General features: G+C 45.2%; 1 protein-coding gene across 2 annotated transcripts in view; it reads right to left on the reverse strand.

The window, feature by feature from the left end:
* Positions 1–311: 311 nt before the first annotated feature.
* C18H1orf21 (chromosome 18 C1orf21 homolog) overlaps positions 312–17,016 on the reverse strand; it is a 175,821-nt gene continuing 159,116 nt past the window's right edge. For both annotated transcript variants that reach the window (XM_059674294.1, XM_059674295.1), the window contains 2 exons: positions 11,937–11,997; positions 312–1,091 (listed from right to left, as the gene is read on the reverse strand). In XM_059674294.1, coding sequence (XP_059530277.1) covers positions 1,053–1,091; positions 11,937–11,997 — 100 coding nt within the window. In that variant the 3' untranslated portion in view covers positions 312–1,052. The remainder of the gene's footprint in view (positions 1,092–11,936; positions 11,998–17,016) is intronic.

Raw genomic sequence — 17,016 nt, forward strand, 5'->3', positions numbered from 1 at the left:
AGGGCTACAAGGAGGGGGAAATAAAGTGACCAGGCTCTGGGTCACTGAGGGGGGAGAAGTAGGAAGTAGGATGGTTTCTTTGCTAATAAAAAGGTGACAGGGTGGCTTCGGGCCCTCCTAGAAAGTCATGGGGGGGGGGGTCCCCTCATCTCTTCTGACCACTTGCTGCCCAGCTAATGCGTGGTCGCTTACCCCTGGGAGGGGTAGGGAGCCGTTAGGCCAAGTCTCGGTGCCACGGCAAAGGAAGGCTCCTCTTCCGCACCCAGGAGCATTGGAGAACACTGAACTGGATGAATGGGAGAAGACAAGGATACATAAAAACAGTAAAATGTTTATTTCCTTAGAAAAAAAAGTGGGGGAGAGGGATTTGAAATGATTGTGATCACACGTCCGACTGCCTCTGAGCAAAGCCAATGTCGTGAGCTCACTGCTTAATGGAGATACCCCAGTAAACGAAACCGCCTGCTGCGGGCTCCTGGGTGGCGCCCAGGAGTCAGGGTCACAGCATGCTTTCTGCCGCTTCGTAGCAGGGAACCACGGCCGTAGCAACCATCCCATCTCCAAAGAGCAACATCGCCCGCCCGTGAGAAGCAAGGCTCTGCACCACTTTGGACACACAGGGAGGAAGGAGAGAGGGAAGGAGACGCTTAGAAGCGGGACCGCCCGAGAACAGAAGTCTGATAGCCGAGTTCACCACTACCTCATCTTATAGGAAACGGGCTGGAGAGCCCCGTAAGACCGACAGTATCTTTAAGGTGAAATCGCAGAATCTTGCTGCATGAGAGAAGTGAAAAGTTGCAACAGGTTTTAACTAGCAGCAACAAAGAAAGTTCAATGACAGGGTTTTTTTTGTTTTGTTTTGTTTGTTTTTTTAGCAATATTCCTTTGCGAGTTCATTAGGAAACACTGTAATTTAATGGGGCATACGATATGGAATGATCTTCTTTTGCTATAGTGCTGTTCCGTGAAGAGGACCGACCTTTGCAGAGATTTCGACTGGGGTGTCACCTATTTACACAGTAGTAGCTCCCGGTTCGGGTGCCAGGTCGGTGCTATGTGATGTCCTCTTCTTCCGAACAGTAATCTCGACCCTGGAGGGGAAAGGAAGAGAGTGACTGTGAGTGAGAAATTCCAAGCAGAGCCCGACACAGTCACTCCTGTATCCATTTTCTGTCGGCTTCTGTCTCCTTGCACCAAACCCCAGAGCTCATCAGCGACCACCGGCCAACAGGATAGATATGTCACAACGACCTGTTTAGAAACTGTATATACCGATTTATAAACTGCAGAGACCTCAAGGCATGGCAATCTGACCAAGACCCAAATAAGCCCTTACTTTATATGGGTAAGAACTCATACTATCATACAGGACCCAAGCCTTTCACCGTTGGGGCCAGGGCAGTTCACATCTGATAGCTGCGTCTCCGTGCCCGGAATTTACAATTTTACAGAAGGGGATGGAGTAATCCAGGATGTCTTAGTTTTAATCCATTCTAAATTAAAGCAGGATTAAAACAACAACAAGGACTCGATGACTATAACATATCTTAAGACTATGTTTGGCATGTGTGGGATGCACCAGAAAGACAGAAATGCCTTTGATTCATTCGCTTACAAGAAGGCTTGCGGACTCTATGCAATTGCGACATGTGAACATATTTCATCTTCTTTCCAGCAGGACGTAAACGCTATGAAGGCGCCCTGAGGACTGGGGTTTAAGCTCCACATCTGACCTGGCCGGGTTGCCTCGGTCAAACCCCACGGCTTCCTGGTCTGTAATCCATCACAGGAACAGAACACCTGCCCGCATCACAGTGTCGCAGATGAGGGCTTTGTAGAAGTCACCATTAATACTTTCGCATCCTTTGTCCTTTTTCTTTTAAAATGCACGCTATATGTTTCAATTTTTTTTGGGGGGGGGAAATATTCCTTCAAAAACAGAATTTTCTCAATAACTAGAACTTATTCATAAAAGCACCTCAAACTTAAAGAATATAATAATTTTGCATAAAACTATTTACCAAGTGTATTACGTGTTTCTTTGTCACAGTATCTGTATATTGGGAGTATTTCCCATTCTCCTAATACTTAACTGTTGTTGTGATGAATTACTGGGCCATCTGGCTGAAGGGTGATTGATTCTAGCTTGATTGATTCTAGCTCTGGGATCTCACTTAAGTTACCTCTCTGGGTCTCAGTTTCCCCATCTGTACAACGAAGCCAACAACAGTCCCTACTTCACAGGGTTGCTGGAGATTAAATTCCTGGCATTCATTAGCGTATTTTAGTTTCCTCCACTGTCTGATTGCCAGCTCTCCCCCTGCTACTTGCGGAGTGCCTGACCCCAGTATGGTCGCCAGGCTGGTTTTATTCGCTGCATGAAAACGCCTTCTAGGCAGAGAAACTGGGCAACGACCTCCCTGAGAAGAGAAGAGTGCGCTCAGCAGTCACCCCACAGTGACGGCCTCCCTGGGACCCCTCCCAAGCAAATGGGGACCCATCAGGAGACACCCTCCAGGCCACATGGTGAAGAGTGAGAAAGGAGAGCCTCACGGACCCTGACTGTTGGGAGTTTACTCCCCAGGGTGGGAAACAGGACACATCCGGACATAGCAACGCTATGCTAGAAGCCCACCTACCAGGTGGGGCTCTCCTCACAGGCCCAGGAGTAGACCTGCAAGTGGGCACGGGGCGTTCAGCTGGAGGGGAAAGGCAGGGCTCATGGAGTTTTCAAAAGTAAGGACAGAGGACACATTTCCAGTGCATATGGGGACACACGCTGTTGTGTGACATTGGCAAATGACTGGGCTTTGGTTTCCTGGGGATAGTCATCGTCTCTGCCTCGGAGGGTCATGATCAGGATTAAGTGGAAAAAAACAGTGCCTGGCAGGTAGGCAATACATATTAGCTGCTGGTATTATTATGACTATTAAACCGCGTGCTCATTCAGCCCCCTGGCAGAGGAATAGGGACCCCCGTCCTGCGACTGCCAGGTGAGGACTGAGGTCCTAAACTGTGACCTGTCAGGGACTCCTTCCTCCCACCACAGCCTTGCACCCAAGACAGGCCACACGTACACGCTCTCGAATAAAACGTCTGTGGCAGACACCTAAGTCCCTTCCCTTCTTCTATCTAACGCAGGCCTCACATCGAAGTAAAGGCCCAGCTGGCCAGGATGGGGTTCAGAGGGCCCCTCATCCACAAGGAAGACTTGGGCCCAGTGACAGACAGACAGACAACACACAGGTGAACTGGTGCACTCATTGATAAAGCAGCGTCTCGAACTCCATAAACGGCTTATGAAGTAGAAGGTGCATTTCAGACCCTCCATGTTGACTATGACAAGTGCCTCCTTGGGAGGAACAAATCTATATAAACGTCTGTGTAAACTCAAGACCGCAACTTGGATTTCCCAAGCATCGGCTCCTCTGGAATGACCATAATTGCTGCGAGAAGGAGAAGGAAAATGGCGTTGGTTGCTTTGCAGACATTATTTCATTGGTATTCACGCCAACCCTGCAAGGCGGGAGGGGTGCCTTGTGACTTGTGGACAAACCTCAGACCAGCCCAAGGGCCCAGGGTAATCCGTGCCCTCCCCTCCGCCCCCGCCCCGCCAACTGCAGTAAGTTGGTAACAAAATTCAAATTCAAATCAGTTTCATTTTTGTTATTATCACCTGTCAGCAGCTCTGAGAAACACATATTTTATGAACAGAAACCTGAAAATCACAAACATCAAGAGCACGAGCTCCCGGATGGCCGGCATCGCTTTAAGAAATGGGAACCGGAGAGAGCTGCGCCGTGAGCGGCCTCATCTTGGCATCACCTGGGGCCCCACTTGCACACCGGCCCTACCGGGCAGGGGCAGGACAGGGAGCTGGCTTCTGTGACACGACTTCAAGTCTCATTTGCATTTTTAAAGAGCTGTGCTAAAAAAGAGCGCCTTAAAACCTTCAGCTGTCAGAAGGCAGGAAGTGGGAGTAGCTGGGTGTGGGAGACACACAGCATTCTCTGAGCTGGAGCGCGCCCTTTCCCCTACAAGGGACTACAAACTGTAAGTCTTTGTCAAGGGGCTCTGGGCAGTTGGAATGAGCGCCTGCTGCACACAATTCCACCCTTGTGCCAAGGCCCCACTGAGAGCTACAGAGAGCAGGGTCCCTCCCAGGGCCCCACAAGCTGGAGGACCGGAAATGCCCGATGATGCTGACCAGGAAGGGGTGTTGGAAGAACCACATGGGCATTTTGGTGCAGACATACACACAAATCACAGTGTTTGCTGACTGAAGTGTCCCTGACCGTGCCCTTACTCTGCAGGGGAACACCCGCTATCCTCTTCCGCTGTTTGCATTACTTTCTTGGAAACGTACGGAAGTTTATGTCAACTCAGAACATACATTTCCAAGGCGCTAGGGTAAACGATTTTGTCTGTTGAAATGTCTAGGCTAAGAATTAGAGATATTAAGGAATAGCAAGGGAAAGGACATTCTCCTACTTTCAAATTCTGCAAGCTTTAAAAAATCTTTATTGCTGAAAGTATTACATATGTCCTCCCTTCCCCCCCGCCCCGTGCCCCCATGGATCCCTTTTAGCCTACCCCCCGCCTTGCCCCTGGCCTTCACCACCCTATTGTCTGTGTCCATGGGTTATGCTTATATGCAATCAAATTCTAAAATTCTGCAAGTTGAATGAGTGACTTCAAATAAACTGTTCCTGCAAAGTGCCTACAGTACCTTTCCTCCTCAAGTTTAAGTACACAAGCAGTCTAGGCCTGACAGTGCAGTTTCAGGTGCAATTTTATCCTGTTAGTCTTCAGTATATTTTTGTAAACAAGGGTGCATTGGACTAATACATGCACCTCAGGCATTTAACAATCAACTGTGAATTGCGTACTTTCCCAACGGAGTGGATTAGAGCTAGGTCAAAATGACTGAGAGGAAGCACTGAGCCTCAGTTTCTCCATCTTTAAAATGGGAGCGGTAAGACCTAACTTGCAGTGTTGATGTGAGAATTAGAAGTAAAATACATAAGGCTGTTTAGCAAAGCATGGCACATAGTAGGTACTTAGTAAATTACAGCTCTTATGATGATATTGAAAAATGAGATCAATAGATCCAACAGCTCATAAACTGCTTAGGTGAGAAATTCGGCCCACAGCTAGATCAATTCGTTACATTCAGATCCTTAGTCAAGCCGTGTACCTCAGGGCCTGGATGCTTGTCCTTCTTCCTTCCTGGCTGGCTCCTGCTGACCCCAGCCCTCATGCATCCACTACTTCTCCTTCGAAATCTCTGCTCAAATGTTACCTCATTGTCTTCCTTGAACACCCTATACTCAATAACACGTCTTACTCTGCTTCATTTTCATTTATATTACTAATCATCACCTGACATTATTAGTGTACTAATTAATTTCTTAATTGGCTGTCTTTCTCCTTGAATGGAAGTAACGAGTGGGCAGGACTGTTTCACACTCTGTTGCACCCTCAGGATTTAGACTAGTGTCGGCAGCCTGTCAGATGCTTGATGGGTATTTGCTGAATAAATGAAAGGATGAAAAACACTAGAGAGAGCTGAAATCTCGGAGCTGGACGGGACCTAGAGGCTTTCCCCTCTGACCTCTTATTTAACGTAGGGCGGCCTCCGCTTTCCACCTTGCAGACAGGGAACCCTGTCTTTTCGGCCAGAACACGTCAGGCGCTTTTCCAAGCTGCCTGTGAAAGCCCTCAGCAGCAGAGCCCAAACCCTGCTTGTGCCCACAGAACGGCTTCGTCTGGGCCTTTGGGACCGGAGGATAGGCCTTCCCCGACCAACAGCGTCCCCTGGTCCGTCATCTGCAAATAACGTGGTCTCCATCGAGGTCTCCCTCCTTGGCATGTGCTTCTGTTTTACAACAGTTGTGGTTTTTTTAAATGGACCCACCAAAAAATTACCAACACAGAAGAAAACATCCAAGGAATGCAGCCTAAGATGTGTGAAAGTTAAGTACTGACAGAAGGAATCACCAGTAACAACAGATTCCAAAAGAATCAAAGTGCTACATCTTGGCAATAATAGAACAGAATGTCAAACTGAACTCCTGTCAAAGCTCTGGAGAGAGACAACGCTTCAAGGAAACAGAAGAGATCACAAGGTGAAAGGAAAGAAGAGCCCATCCGATCACGGGAGACTGGACTCTGCATGTCAGAAAGTAATGCCACGAAGTACAAAGGCTAACCTCATCCTGGGAAAAATACCCACAGCATACGTGTGCGCGTGATGGAAGTTACGTGGGACGCTCACACCAATAAAAAAAATGAACAGGGAGAGGATCTCAAAAGGGCACAAGTGGAAACTCATTCAGAGCAAATTAAAACCAGTAAACACACCAACAGAAAAGTGGTCTGCTGTAGTAATAAAAAATACAAATTAAAATAACACTATTACTTAAAAATAGCCACACCCACAATGAAATGTGACTCTCATATATTGCTGGCCTCAGTATAAAATGGTATATAGCTGCCTTGAAAAGCAATTGGGTGATAGGTATTGTGAGTCATAAAAATGTGCACACCCTTCATTACAGAAACCATAGAAATCAGTATCCAAAGATAAACTCCCAAACACATATTTAAAAAATACACATGCATTGGTTCCCTGGGCTGGAGGTGGGAGAGGGGATGGACTGTAAGTGGGCAGGAGGGGTCTTATTGAGGTGATGAGGAATTTTGTAACTGGGGTGTGGTGGTGGTTGTGCAATTTGGTAAATTTACTAAAATTCATTGACTTGTACATTTCAAATGAGTAAATTTTCTGGTATGTAAATTATAGCTCCATAAAGTTGTTAAGAGCACGTGTAAAAATATTTTCATTGCAGCATTTTTATCAAGCATGACAAAAATCCATCGAATATCCCCTCCCCTCCCCTCCCCCAATAAAAAAAAGCCTGCTGAGGTATGGCTCCTGTGCTCCCTGCTGCCACGCAAACACCACCAACAGGGCCGATCACCACGTGTCCCAAACAGGCAGGTCCTTGCTGGGTACCACTGTTTCCACACACATTGTTCTCATCTCTCACACTCCCAGCCTATGGCATCTTTATGATCTCATCGCAACATCATCTCTTCGAGTGACATTTCCCCCAGCTGTTCAAGGGGCTGGTCTCTTCCTCTCCCAGTGGTCCTTCCCACCACCACGTTTTATAGTAATTTTAGCCAACATGTCTTTCGATACCTAATGGAATCCTTGTGTGGCCCCATCACAATGGCGGGTGTCTGGAGGGTGGGAGTGCTGTGTGTGTGTGTGTGTGTGTGTGTGTAGGGATGGAGGTGGAGGCTACTGAATGACATGATATAGGAGGTGTCCTGGGACTCTCATAAGCGAAGCAAATTGTCAACATTTTGCAGGTCACGGTGGGAAAAGCAGCCCTCTTTAGCAAGTCAGTGGATACAGAGTATGGCTTGAGCAGAAGTATCAGCAGAGACGGGGGCACAGACTGGTTCTGAGGATGGCCTGGAACTTAGGAGAGGCAAGTCAGAGGCAGGGGGCACAAAAGTGGGTAACAGAAGGCCACAGCCCGTTATTCACCACTTTTATGTATATAGGTAACACCTGCGTAAACCACGTTTGGAATGACATCTAGTTTACTCTCCACAATATTCAGTCAGGCATCCTAAATTATGTCTTTTGCTGTTGTCACCAGGTTCTGCATTAAAGAACCTCACACTGAGCCCTGGCCAGGTGGCTCAGTTGGTTAGAGCATCGTCCCTCTAGGCCCGTGGTCGGCAAACTGCGGCTCGCGAGCCACATGCGGCTCTTTGGCCCCTTGAGTGTGGCTCTTCCTAAGCCTTAGGAGTACCCTAATTAAGTTAATAACAATGTACCTACCTACAAAATTTGGCTCTCAAAAGAAATGTCAATCGTTGTACTGTTGATATTTGGCTCTGTTGACTAATGAGTTTGCCGACCACTGCTCTAGGCCAAGGTTGCCAGTTCAATCCCTAGTCAGGACTCAGACAAGAACCAACCAATGAATGCATAAAGAAGTGGAACAACAAGTTGATATCTCTTCCTCCCCTCCCCCCTTGCCCTGCCCTCTAAAATCAATTTAAAAAACAGAACCTCACATGTACTAGGAACATAAACTAGATATTCTAGTCAAGACTTTGCTTTCACCAAACATGAATTTTTGTAATGAAGGCTCATTATAGAAGTTGGCTTAAACGAGGCTTATTTCTGTCTGGAAGTGTGAGTGATCCTTGTCACAAAGCAGGCTCTTGTGTTCTGACTGACTGACCGAAGAGTGTATCCTCCCCTCCTTTACCTCTCGGGATGATGCTGGGAGCACCTGTTAGTTTCTGGCCTGTGTGGTATTTCGCTTCTCCTACCCACTATCTGCTTCCTTTGCGTGATTCGTCTTCCTCCGCTCTCTTCCTAACTATGGGCTTCCTGAAACTCCGTTTCTTGACTCAGTTATGCCTCCTGCATAGCCTTCTACCCTGCACTGTGCGACTGCCCGGCTTTCCAAGCACCAAAGAGGATCGTGAGCAAGGAAACCCAAATGCCACATCTGGATTTTGGTGCAGAAATTTAACGGGTCATCTTCCGTCTCTGCCCCCCTAACACCCCTCCCCCGCAACCTTTCCCTCCAGGTATCACCAGCCAGAGACAACCTCAGATGCAAGGTTCTATGAGCATCTGGCCATGAAGCTCTGTCCCTGAAGCAGGAGTACAGGGCGGGAGAGCCGCCTTCCACCCCTTGGGCAGTGGGAACAATGAGCTAGGATCCAGAACAAACATGATCAGAAGGGGGCGGGAAAGGCTGGGAAAGTAGAATGAAAGCCTCCTCCCCCTCCCCCGGCCCCATGAAGGGCCGCCCTTCCACCCTCCTCCTGTGGGGCCATGGCCAGGGCTGGACTCACAGAGCGTCTCCAGCCAGGGTGTGTTTCAATAGCATTTTCACTTACGGTCCAACAACAATTTACAACAAACGCCGAAGAAAAGCAAAAGTCATGCTCGTCTCCTCCCCCGACTTAGTTCATTAGAAAAACCAATCGAGGCATTAATGGCTGTCTCTGTTTCTAACAGGCTTTATTCTAATTAGACTCACACGTTATTATTTCAGTTGGAAAAAGGTCTGGGTTTGTAATGAGCAGGAGGAGTGTGACAGCCTCCAGCCTCTGACAGCTGCTTGGATCATCTAAGGGAAGGATCCCCGGGGTACCCACAGCAGTGACAACAATTCCAGTATATTGGGCTTTTCACTTCCAAGAGAGAATGAGTATTAACTAAACGGCTTTAATCCCCTCCCCTCGTAAAGTGTTTAATAAACCCAAATCCTCATCCTACAGACAAAAGGGAGGCTATGTTAGAAGCTTTATGGCACACAGTTGTCAAGCTTTCTCTGACTATGGCATTCAGGTGACCTCAAAGATGCTGTCCCCAGGAGGAAGTGAGCAGGAGTGAGGATAAGAGGAGCAGGGATAACGAAGGTGGGTGCCCATGTCTCTGGGCCACACTCAACTGATGTTCTCGAGCAGGCGTGGGCCACTTTCTTTGCCAAGGGCCACACAGTAAACACATTAGGCCTTGCATTCCGTATGGTTCCTGCTGCAACTCGACTCTGGCGATGTAAGGTGAAGGCAGCCGCAGATACAAGAAAAAAGAAAAAGCGGGGCTGTGTTCCAATAAAACTTTGTGGACACTGAATTTGGAAGTTCACATGTTTTTTTCATGTCAGAAAACATGATTCTGCTTCTTGTTTTCCCCACATTAGAACATGTAAAAAGCATTCTTGTCTGGTGGCTGGCTTTGGCCCCCCGGCCGCTGCAGAGACTAGCACTACCATCAAACAGCAGAGTTCTACAAAATGGTGTTTTATAAAACTGTTCTTATTTTATACACAAGAAAACCATCAATCAAAATCAAATTTAAAAAATTTCCTACAGCCCCATCTTCCTAATAAATAGCATGTTCAAGTTTCTCTTAAATCTCTGTTCATATATATGTCATTTTAATATCACTTCAATCTATTGACACATTTAACATCATCTTATAAAAATTTTCCCTGTTGTAACTGATTCCTTATACAGTAAACCCTTGATTTTTTTGGACCTGGATTTAAGGGACTTCAGACTTAGCCCTGGCCCATGTCAGATTAAATGACACCCCCTTGCTGAACTAGATTTATCGGGTGATCACTTAACAAGTTATATGATGTCTAATCACTGGGCTGTATGCCTGAAACTGATATAATATTGCATGTCAACTGTAATTGAAAAATTAAAAATTAAAAAATGTACTCAATAGTGGAAAACTTGTTTTTAACTCATCATTCTCTCTATACCCCGATGCAGAAGGAAAAGTGGAAACTGAATTGCAGATGGGAACAATGAATTTCACTTTTGAGTAAAAAGAGGTAGAATTTCAATTATGGAAACACACCAGAAAGGAATGAGGTCATTTTAACGCCATGTCAGATTTGTATATGTTGTTTAAAAGATAAATTACAATTTGGATTTCAATTTTTACAGACTACCCCTGACTACTAAGCAGATCTTTTTGTTGCCAGAAAGCTCGCAGAGGAAAAAAGTCCAAATAAACTGAGAATGAAAAGATCTTCACCAAAATAGTGGGGACAGATAATTTCTTTTTATGCTTTTCTTTACCAAAACAAAACGTATCGGCAAGTTGAACAGCTTTTGAACCAATATGTGAAACTTGGTAAATTTTCCATCTGAAAAGTCATGCATAAGCCAAAATTTCACTAAAAATAAAAGTAAAATATTATATTCCTAAAATGAGGTTTTGGCACAGTCAGGGAGTGATATAGACTAAACTACCATTTAAATTCATTATCTCTATTTTCACATTGGTGATTATTTGCTGGTCTTTTAGTGGTGCATTAGATTATACAATTATTCTTATTATACAATTATTCTGCTGCTGAAATACTGATGAATTTAAGGCCTCTTCATTATCTTCCGTTGAGTGATAGAGATCACAACTGAGAAATTCATGGACAAATCCTCAGATAAAAGGACCACAAAAAGTGAAAAAAAAAAATAAAAGAAAGAAAAATTAAAACAGAAAAAATTTCAAAGGTAAAATTGGCCGGTGATGCCTTCCTATTGTAATGACATGTTCTGAATTTAAGATTTTACTCTTCATCTGAATAAAGCTTTCCAACGATAACACTCCGATTTAATAGTTAAAATTCACCTTTCTGCAGTGATGAACTTAAATTCTCCAAGGATGCAAGCCTGTAATCATTAACCATAGTCCATACTTCCTTCAGTTGCTTAGCATATGCTACTCAGAGATCATAAGTATGGGTTCAATTTCCACATGGATCAACCTTGCATCTCACTGTCAGTGTCAAATCCACACATCCCTAGAGGAGCAACTTGGAGAGACTGCTTTGGAGCCTCAGAGAAGTGGGCTCCCAATGTTATTACCATTATTATTATCATTGCAAAACGGGGCAAGTTACTCAAGCATTCTGAGCCTCAGTTTCCTTGCCTGTAAGACGCAGATAGTACATGTCTCACAGTTATATACCCTGAGGTGGCTACTGATTGCAACGTGCACACGAGGTAAGAACTTAAGAGTAGTGTCAGGCACTAGGTAGCTGTTGGCAGGTACCTTCTTGCTTGCAGTCTGAGGTCAGAGCAGGGCCTCAGGGGCAGACAACACACAGCGATCAGAACACTGTCCCTAGAGACAACGTGTCTCTATCTGCTGTTGCCCACTTTAATGAATGATCAGGGGTAGCCCAGGGTCCTGGGAAGCCTCCTTAGACACGAAACATTCTCACAGTCACATTTTCTTGGTGTAGGGGGAACTTCTGTTTTAACTCTCTACCCAGGCCCTTACAAGAATAATTTTGTGACACAGGATCCAGAAGATTGTTACCCTCACCCAAGAGGCAATTAGTCTTGTAACATGTACTTTGACTCCTTACCTTTTCGATTTTTTCATCCAGCATTCTGAAGAATTCTTGTTGGCTCTCAGAGATGTGCATGCTGAAAAACAAAGAGCGCACATTTCAATGTTTTCTTAAACCTCCTCCTTCAAGGAAAAATGCTGAGGCCCTAAACTTGGAGGTGGACATTTCTTTATTGCAGACTTTTCCACAGAAATACTCTGAAGTCATAGTAAGAATAAGTGTTATTACAGTAATCCTACAGATGCATTTCATAAGAGTCTATCAGTGCCTGCGATTTAAGGAATACAATTTCCTGTCAATGTACATGTTATTTACAGTGGTGTTATTGGGAGGTATGTGCCAAATTTTTCTTCAGATACATATTTGTGATTTAAAAAAGGATAGGCAAGCAGCACATGGCATATTTCCACCCTGTGCATAACCCTAGTTATTATATGGAAATGTGTATTTTGCAAAGCATCAGCATGATATTCAGCTGTCTAGATGTGGGCTGGCGGCAAATGAGCCGAGAACTTGACATTGGCCCTGAACACCTGCTGCACTGGCGACAGCGAATGTGCCTCCCAGGGACAGAAATTCCCCTGGAATGAAGGAGAAAGTCAGGAGGCAGGTTTGGGTGGCACTTGCCCTGTGTGTTTGCTTGTCTTACCCCATTTAACAGCAAACCTTGTGAGATGAATGTGGTAACACCAGTAAGCAGAGCCGAGATCACCAATGGGAAGGGCAATATATATGATATTAATTGACCACATGATCGCTATTTAAATGCATGTGATTCATGACCTCACAGAGGCAGCGCAGCGCAGATGTGCGCAGGGGTGAGGCACAGACCTCTGATTCCTCATCTAGAAAACCTTCCGGCTCTCACGTTCTATGACTGTTGCTAACTTCCATTCACTCCTTTATTGAACTATCACAGCACGAAAACAATAACGTGTGGTTAGTACTCAACATATGCACAGTAGATGGACAAAAGGGGAACTCTTCAGTAAAATCCACTCTCCAAATGGGTCTGCCCTCCTGTTAGCAAGAGTGTCTGGGTTCCATTAAGGAAAAAAGAAACACAGCAAACCTCATAGACACAGACAACAGTAGGTGATTAGCAGAGGGAAAGGGGAGGAGGGGGAAGTAGAAGAGGGGAAAGAGAGGAAAAATGGTGATGGAAGGAGACTTGACTTGGGGTGGTAAACACACAATACAATCCACAGACGATGTTTTATAGAATTGTACACCTGAAACCAATATTATTTTATTAACCAATGTCACCCTAATAAAGTCAATACAAAAGAATGCCCAGGCTCAAGGGTCCGTATCAGGAGCTTGGGACCAAGGTTGATGGTGACGACCCCAAGGTGGTAAAGCAAAAACTCAAAAACCTCAGTGGTTTCAGCTTTGTGCGGTTTCACTACATGTTTTGTAATCAATAAAAAACACACAACAAAAACCAGGTATCCCTTTGGTTAAAACAAATTGGATGAAAGCCGCCCAACCCAGAAGTAATTAGACAAGGCCGTGTATTTCCAACCCCACCTGGATCTGGAACGAAATCGTCACCTTACTTTGGGTAGGGGTCCAAGACAGGAAGTAAACGACCACTTCCACCTTCCCGCTCGCCCTTGGAGAAACAATTCTAACCAAAGCCTTCCGTCGGGCGTGTCTCTAGGATCACAACCTTGATACAGAAACGGTGTTCCCTCGTCTAAGGGCGGTCCAGCATCTCTGCCTCATTCAAACATCTACGAGGAAGAGCCACCCACCAGGCGCGTTCACTATCATGCCCCTTGAAAGACAGTGTGTGGACTGCGTTAGAAAATACTGAGCGGTAGGGTGACTTACTTATCGTCCAATCCTGACACTCTACACAAGCTCTTTCAGACAAACTCTGTTGTCCCTGGAAGTGACAGACGCTGCCGGAGGGCACAAAGGCTGCACGCGGTCCCTGTCACCTGTGCATCCTCTTGGGGGGGATGCACCTAAAAGCATGAGGCTCACTCGGCTGTTTCCCAGGGGATCGTTTCAGAGAGAAGTCCCGAAACCCTCCAACGAGGGCAGAGCCAGGATTGGTACTCTGACAAAATAAATCAGCCCATGTGGACTGACTGCCGCTTAGATAAATGTGAACGACCTCTTCTCCTATGGAGACCCTGTCAACACACTGGCATTAATAATAGTTTTTTCGTTCAAAAGTTTACGCTGCACTGTGAGAAACGAGATTCCTGGGTGCTTTCTGATGCCCAATTTGAGGATCGTGAGTGGGGAGCCAGGAGGAGGAAAAAGCACATGGGTTTTCAATGTTTCCTCCAGGTATTGGAAAGGAATAATTGAATTATAATTTAGTTTAAAAAGTATAAATACTTGATGCTAAATTAGATATAAAAATCTTTTATAAAAGCCTGTATGGTAGCCCTAGCCCGTTTGGCTCGGTGGATAGAGCGTCAGCCTGTGGACTGAAGGGTCCCAGGTTTGATTCTGGTCAAGGGCATGTACCTTGGTTGTGGGCACATCCCCAGTAGGGGGTGTGCAGGAGGCAGGTGGTTGATGTTTCTGTCTCATCGATGTTTCTCTCTCTCTCTCTCTCTCCTCCTTCCTCTCTGTAAAAAAATCAATAAAGTATACATTAAAAAAAAGCCTGTATGGTGGTGCCTGATTTAATTAATAAAGCTTAACAATTTTAGTAATCCTTGTTTCTCTCTAATAATGACAACTCCAACTGGGAAAACCCAGTGCTGCATGGAGGACAACGTGTGGCCCCTGTTGACCTTGGCAATGCTCTTGTGAGTTAACCCTGTGCTAGCATAGGCCCTTCTTTCTGTGACTTCTCAGCTTCACGAGACTAGAGATGATAACATGATGGAATCTGACAAGTAAGCAAATGAACAGAATGAAGTGGGCAACCTGCTGGCGTGGCTCAGTGGTTAAGCATCAGCCTATGAACCAGGAGGCCACAGTTCGATTCCCAGTCAGGGGCATGCCCAGGTTGTGGTCTCGAGACCCAGTGTGGGGCATGCAGGAGTCAGCTGAGCAATGATTCTCTCTCACCACTGATGTTTCTCTCTCTCTCTCTCTCTCTCTCTCTCTCTCTCTCTCTCTCTCCCTTCCTCTGTGAAGTCAATAAAAATATATTTAAAAAAAAGAAAGAAGGTGAGCAAAATGAGCTTTCGAGCTGAAAGACACGTGGCTTTCATGTTCAATGACTGAAAGGAAAGTTTCCAAATAATAAAAACTTAAGCCAGAAAAGTATGAGAAGGCAAGGTCCCAATTCCCTAAGACGTCACCTGCAAAAATGAAATTCAGTTACTCAGTGGGTTCCTGGCAGATCTTGGCCTGAACATGGTTATTTCTTCATGGTCATCATTATTATTTTTCAATTGGACCTCAGGGAAGTGGGGTTAATCCTAGTCCTCACATCACGACACACCCTTGTTTGTAGCTCATGCATGGCTCAGGCTCAGTTTTAATTAATTATTTTGTTTGTTAGTTTTTACAAAATAGTCTAATAAGCACCCATAAAACCAAAATGAAAAACAAAAGCTAGGACCTTGACAACAACCTAGAGCTAACTTACCTCCTACCATGACTTACTTTAGTTTTTTTTGTTTTTTGTTTTTTTTTTTTTAACTTCACAAAGAGTGCATCACGCTCTATGCAATCTTTTAGGGCTTACTCATTTCTTCTGGCATATTACATTGACGAGGTCCATCCAGCCTTGTGCATTCATCTTAACGAATTTAAATATTAACTTTAAATGAACTAATTTAATATTAACTCGAATATATTCCACTGTGCGAATACAGTGGAGTTTATTTTCCCCACTTTCTTGGTAAAGGCCATTTGGGTGTTTTCTCAATATGAAGGCGTTCTTACTGAGTCACTGTGATAAGCGCTGGGCGTACATGATTTCATTTGCTCCCCAGCCCTATGAGACAGGATTGCTCACCCTCTTGTTTCTCTGAGAAAACTGAAGCTCCGAGACACCAGGTCACTTGCCTGAGATCACAAAGTTGTAAGAGTATGTTCCACGTGTTGCATCAAATGAAGATGTGAGAATTACCTACCGTTGTTATTAACAAATCTGCCATTGGCTGGTATGAGATTGTCCTTCCACTCATGGGAAAAACAACAAACGCTCGTTATCTTGTTTTATGCAACTGCATAGTAAATGCGCTCCCTTCATCCTGTGAGTTGGCAAGTAGGACAAGTTAACACTCTTCTCTTGGGCCCCAGAAGGATTTCTGAGTTGAATTCCATAAGCCCTATGCTTTGACGGACAGTTTACAACACACACACACACACACACACACACACACACACACACACGAATGCTGCTGTATGGATAACAGGATTTTCTTCATAATTTTAGAATAAACATGTGAGCCGGTTTAATCAAGTTCTCTGAGAGCTTCATGCCAGTTTGCAAAACTCGCTGTTTCAGTGTGTCAAAGTTCAATTAGTATTCACTCTACACGAAAAAGAAATTCTCCTTAATCCGGTCTCTGCTTAGAACTCAGCGATCAGGGAAGCATTTAAAAATAGCCCGTGTCCCGTGGCTTGGATGGAAAGATGATGAGGTTCTGTCATCAGCTATCTGTCGTTAGTGTAGATCAAAGTGATTCCCAGGGAAGTGAACGAGGGAGATTGTGAGTATAGCATCACACTCACCTGAGGGCGCACACACCGGCCGACCCATTATACCGACATCGTAGGGAGTAAGTGGATTTTAAAAATGTCTCATGTTCTTTGAAAGTGACAAACTTTAATCCCTGAGCTCATTGACCGCCCTCTGAAGAGCCCTAATCGCCGCATGGCAGCAGCCATGGCTGTAGCAATGCCAGATACCAGGCTAACGTGATTAGGAACTAGGCTATTTTTGTCTCAATTTCCTGGGAGGAACCAGAGATAACACAATTTATTCTACTGATGATTTTGATTTGTGGGGCAACGATTGCACATATGTAATGGTCGCATTTATCCTGGAACGGGGTGGGGCTGTGTAGAATTTATTCATGTCACCCGGACCGCCAGGAGATTTGCTAATATTTAGGGGAGCCACAGAAGAGCTCTTGTAGCCTCTGGGATACCCGAGCGTCTTTGAGGA

Source organism: Myotis daubentonii, chromosome 18 (assembly GCF_963259705.1).
Source record: "Myotis daubentonii chromosome 18, mMyoDau2.1, whole genome shotgun sequence".
Classification (NCBI taxonomy): Eukaryota; Metazoa; Chordata; class Mammalia; order Chiroptera; family Vespertilionidae; genus Myotis; species Myotis daubentonii.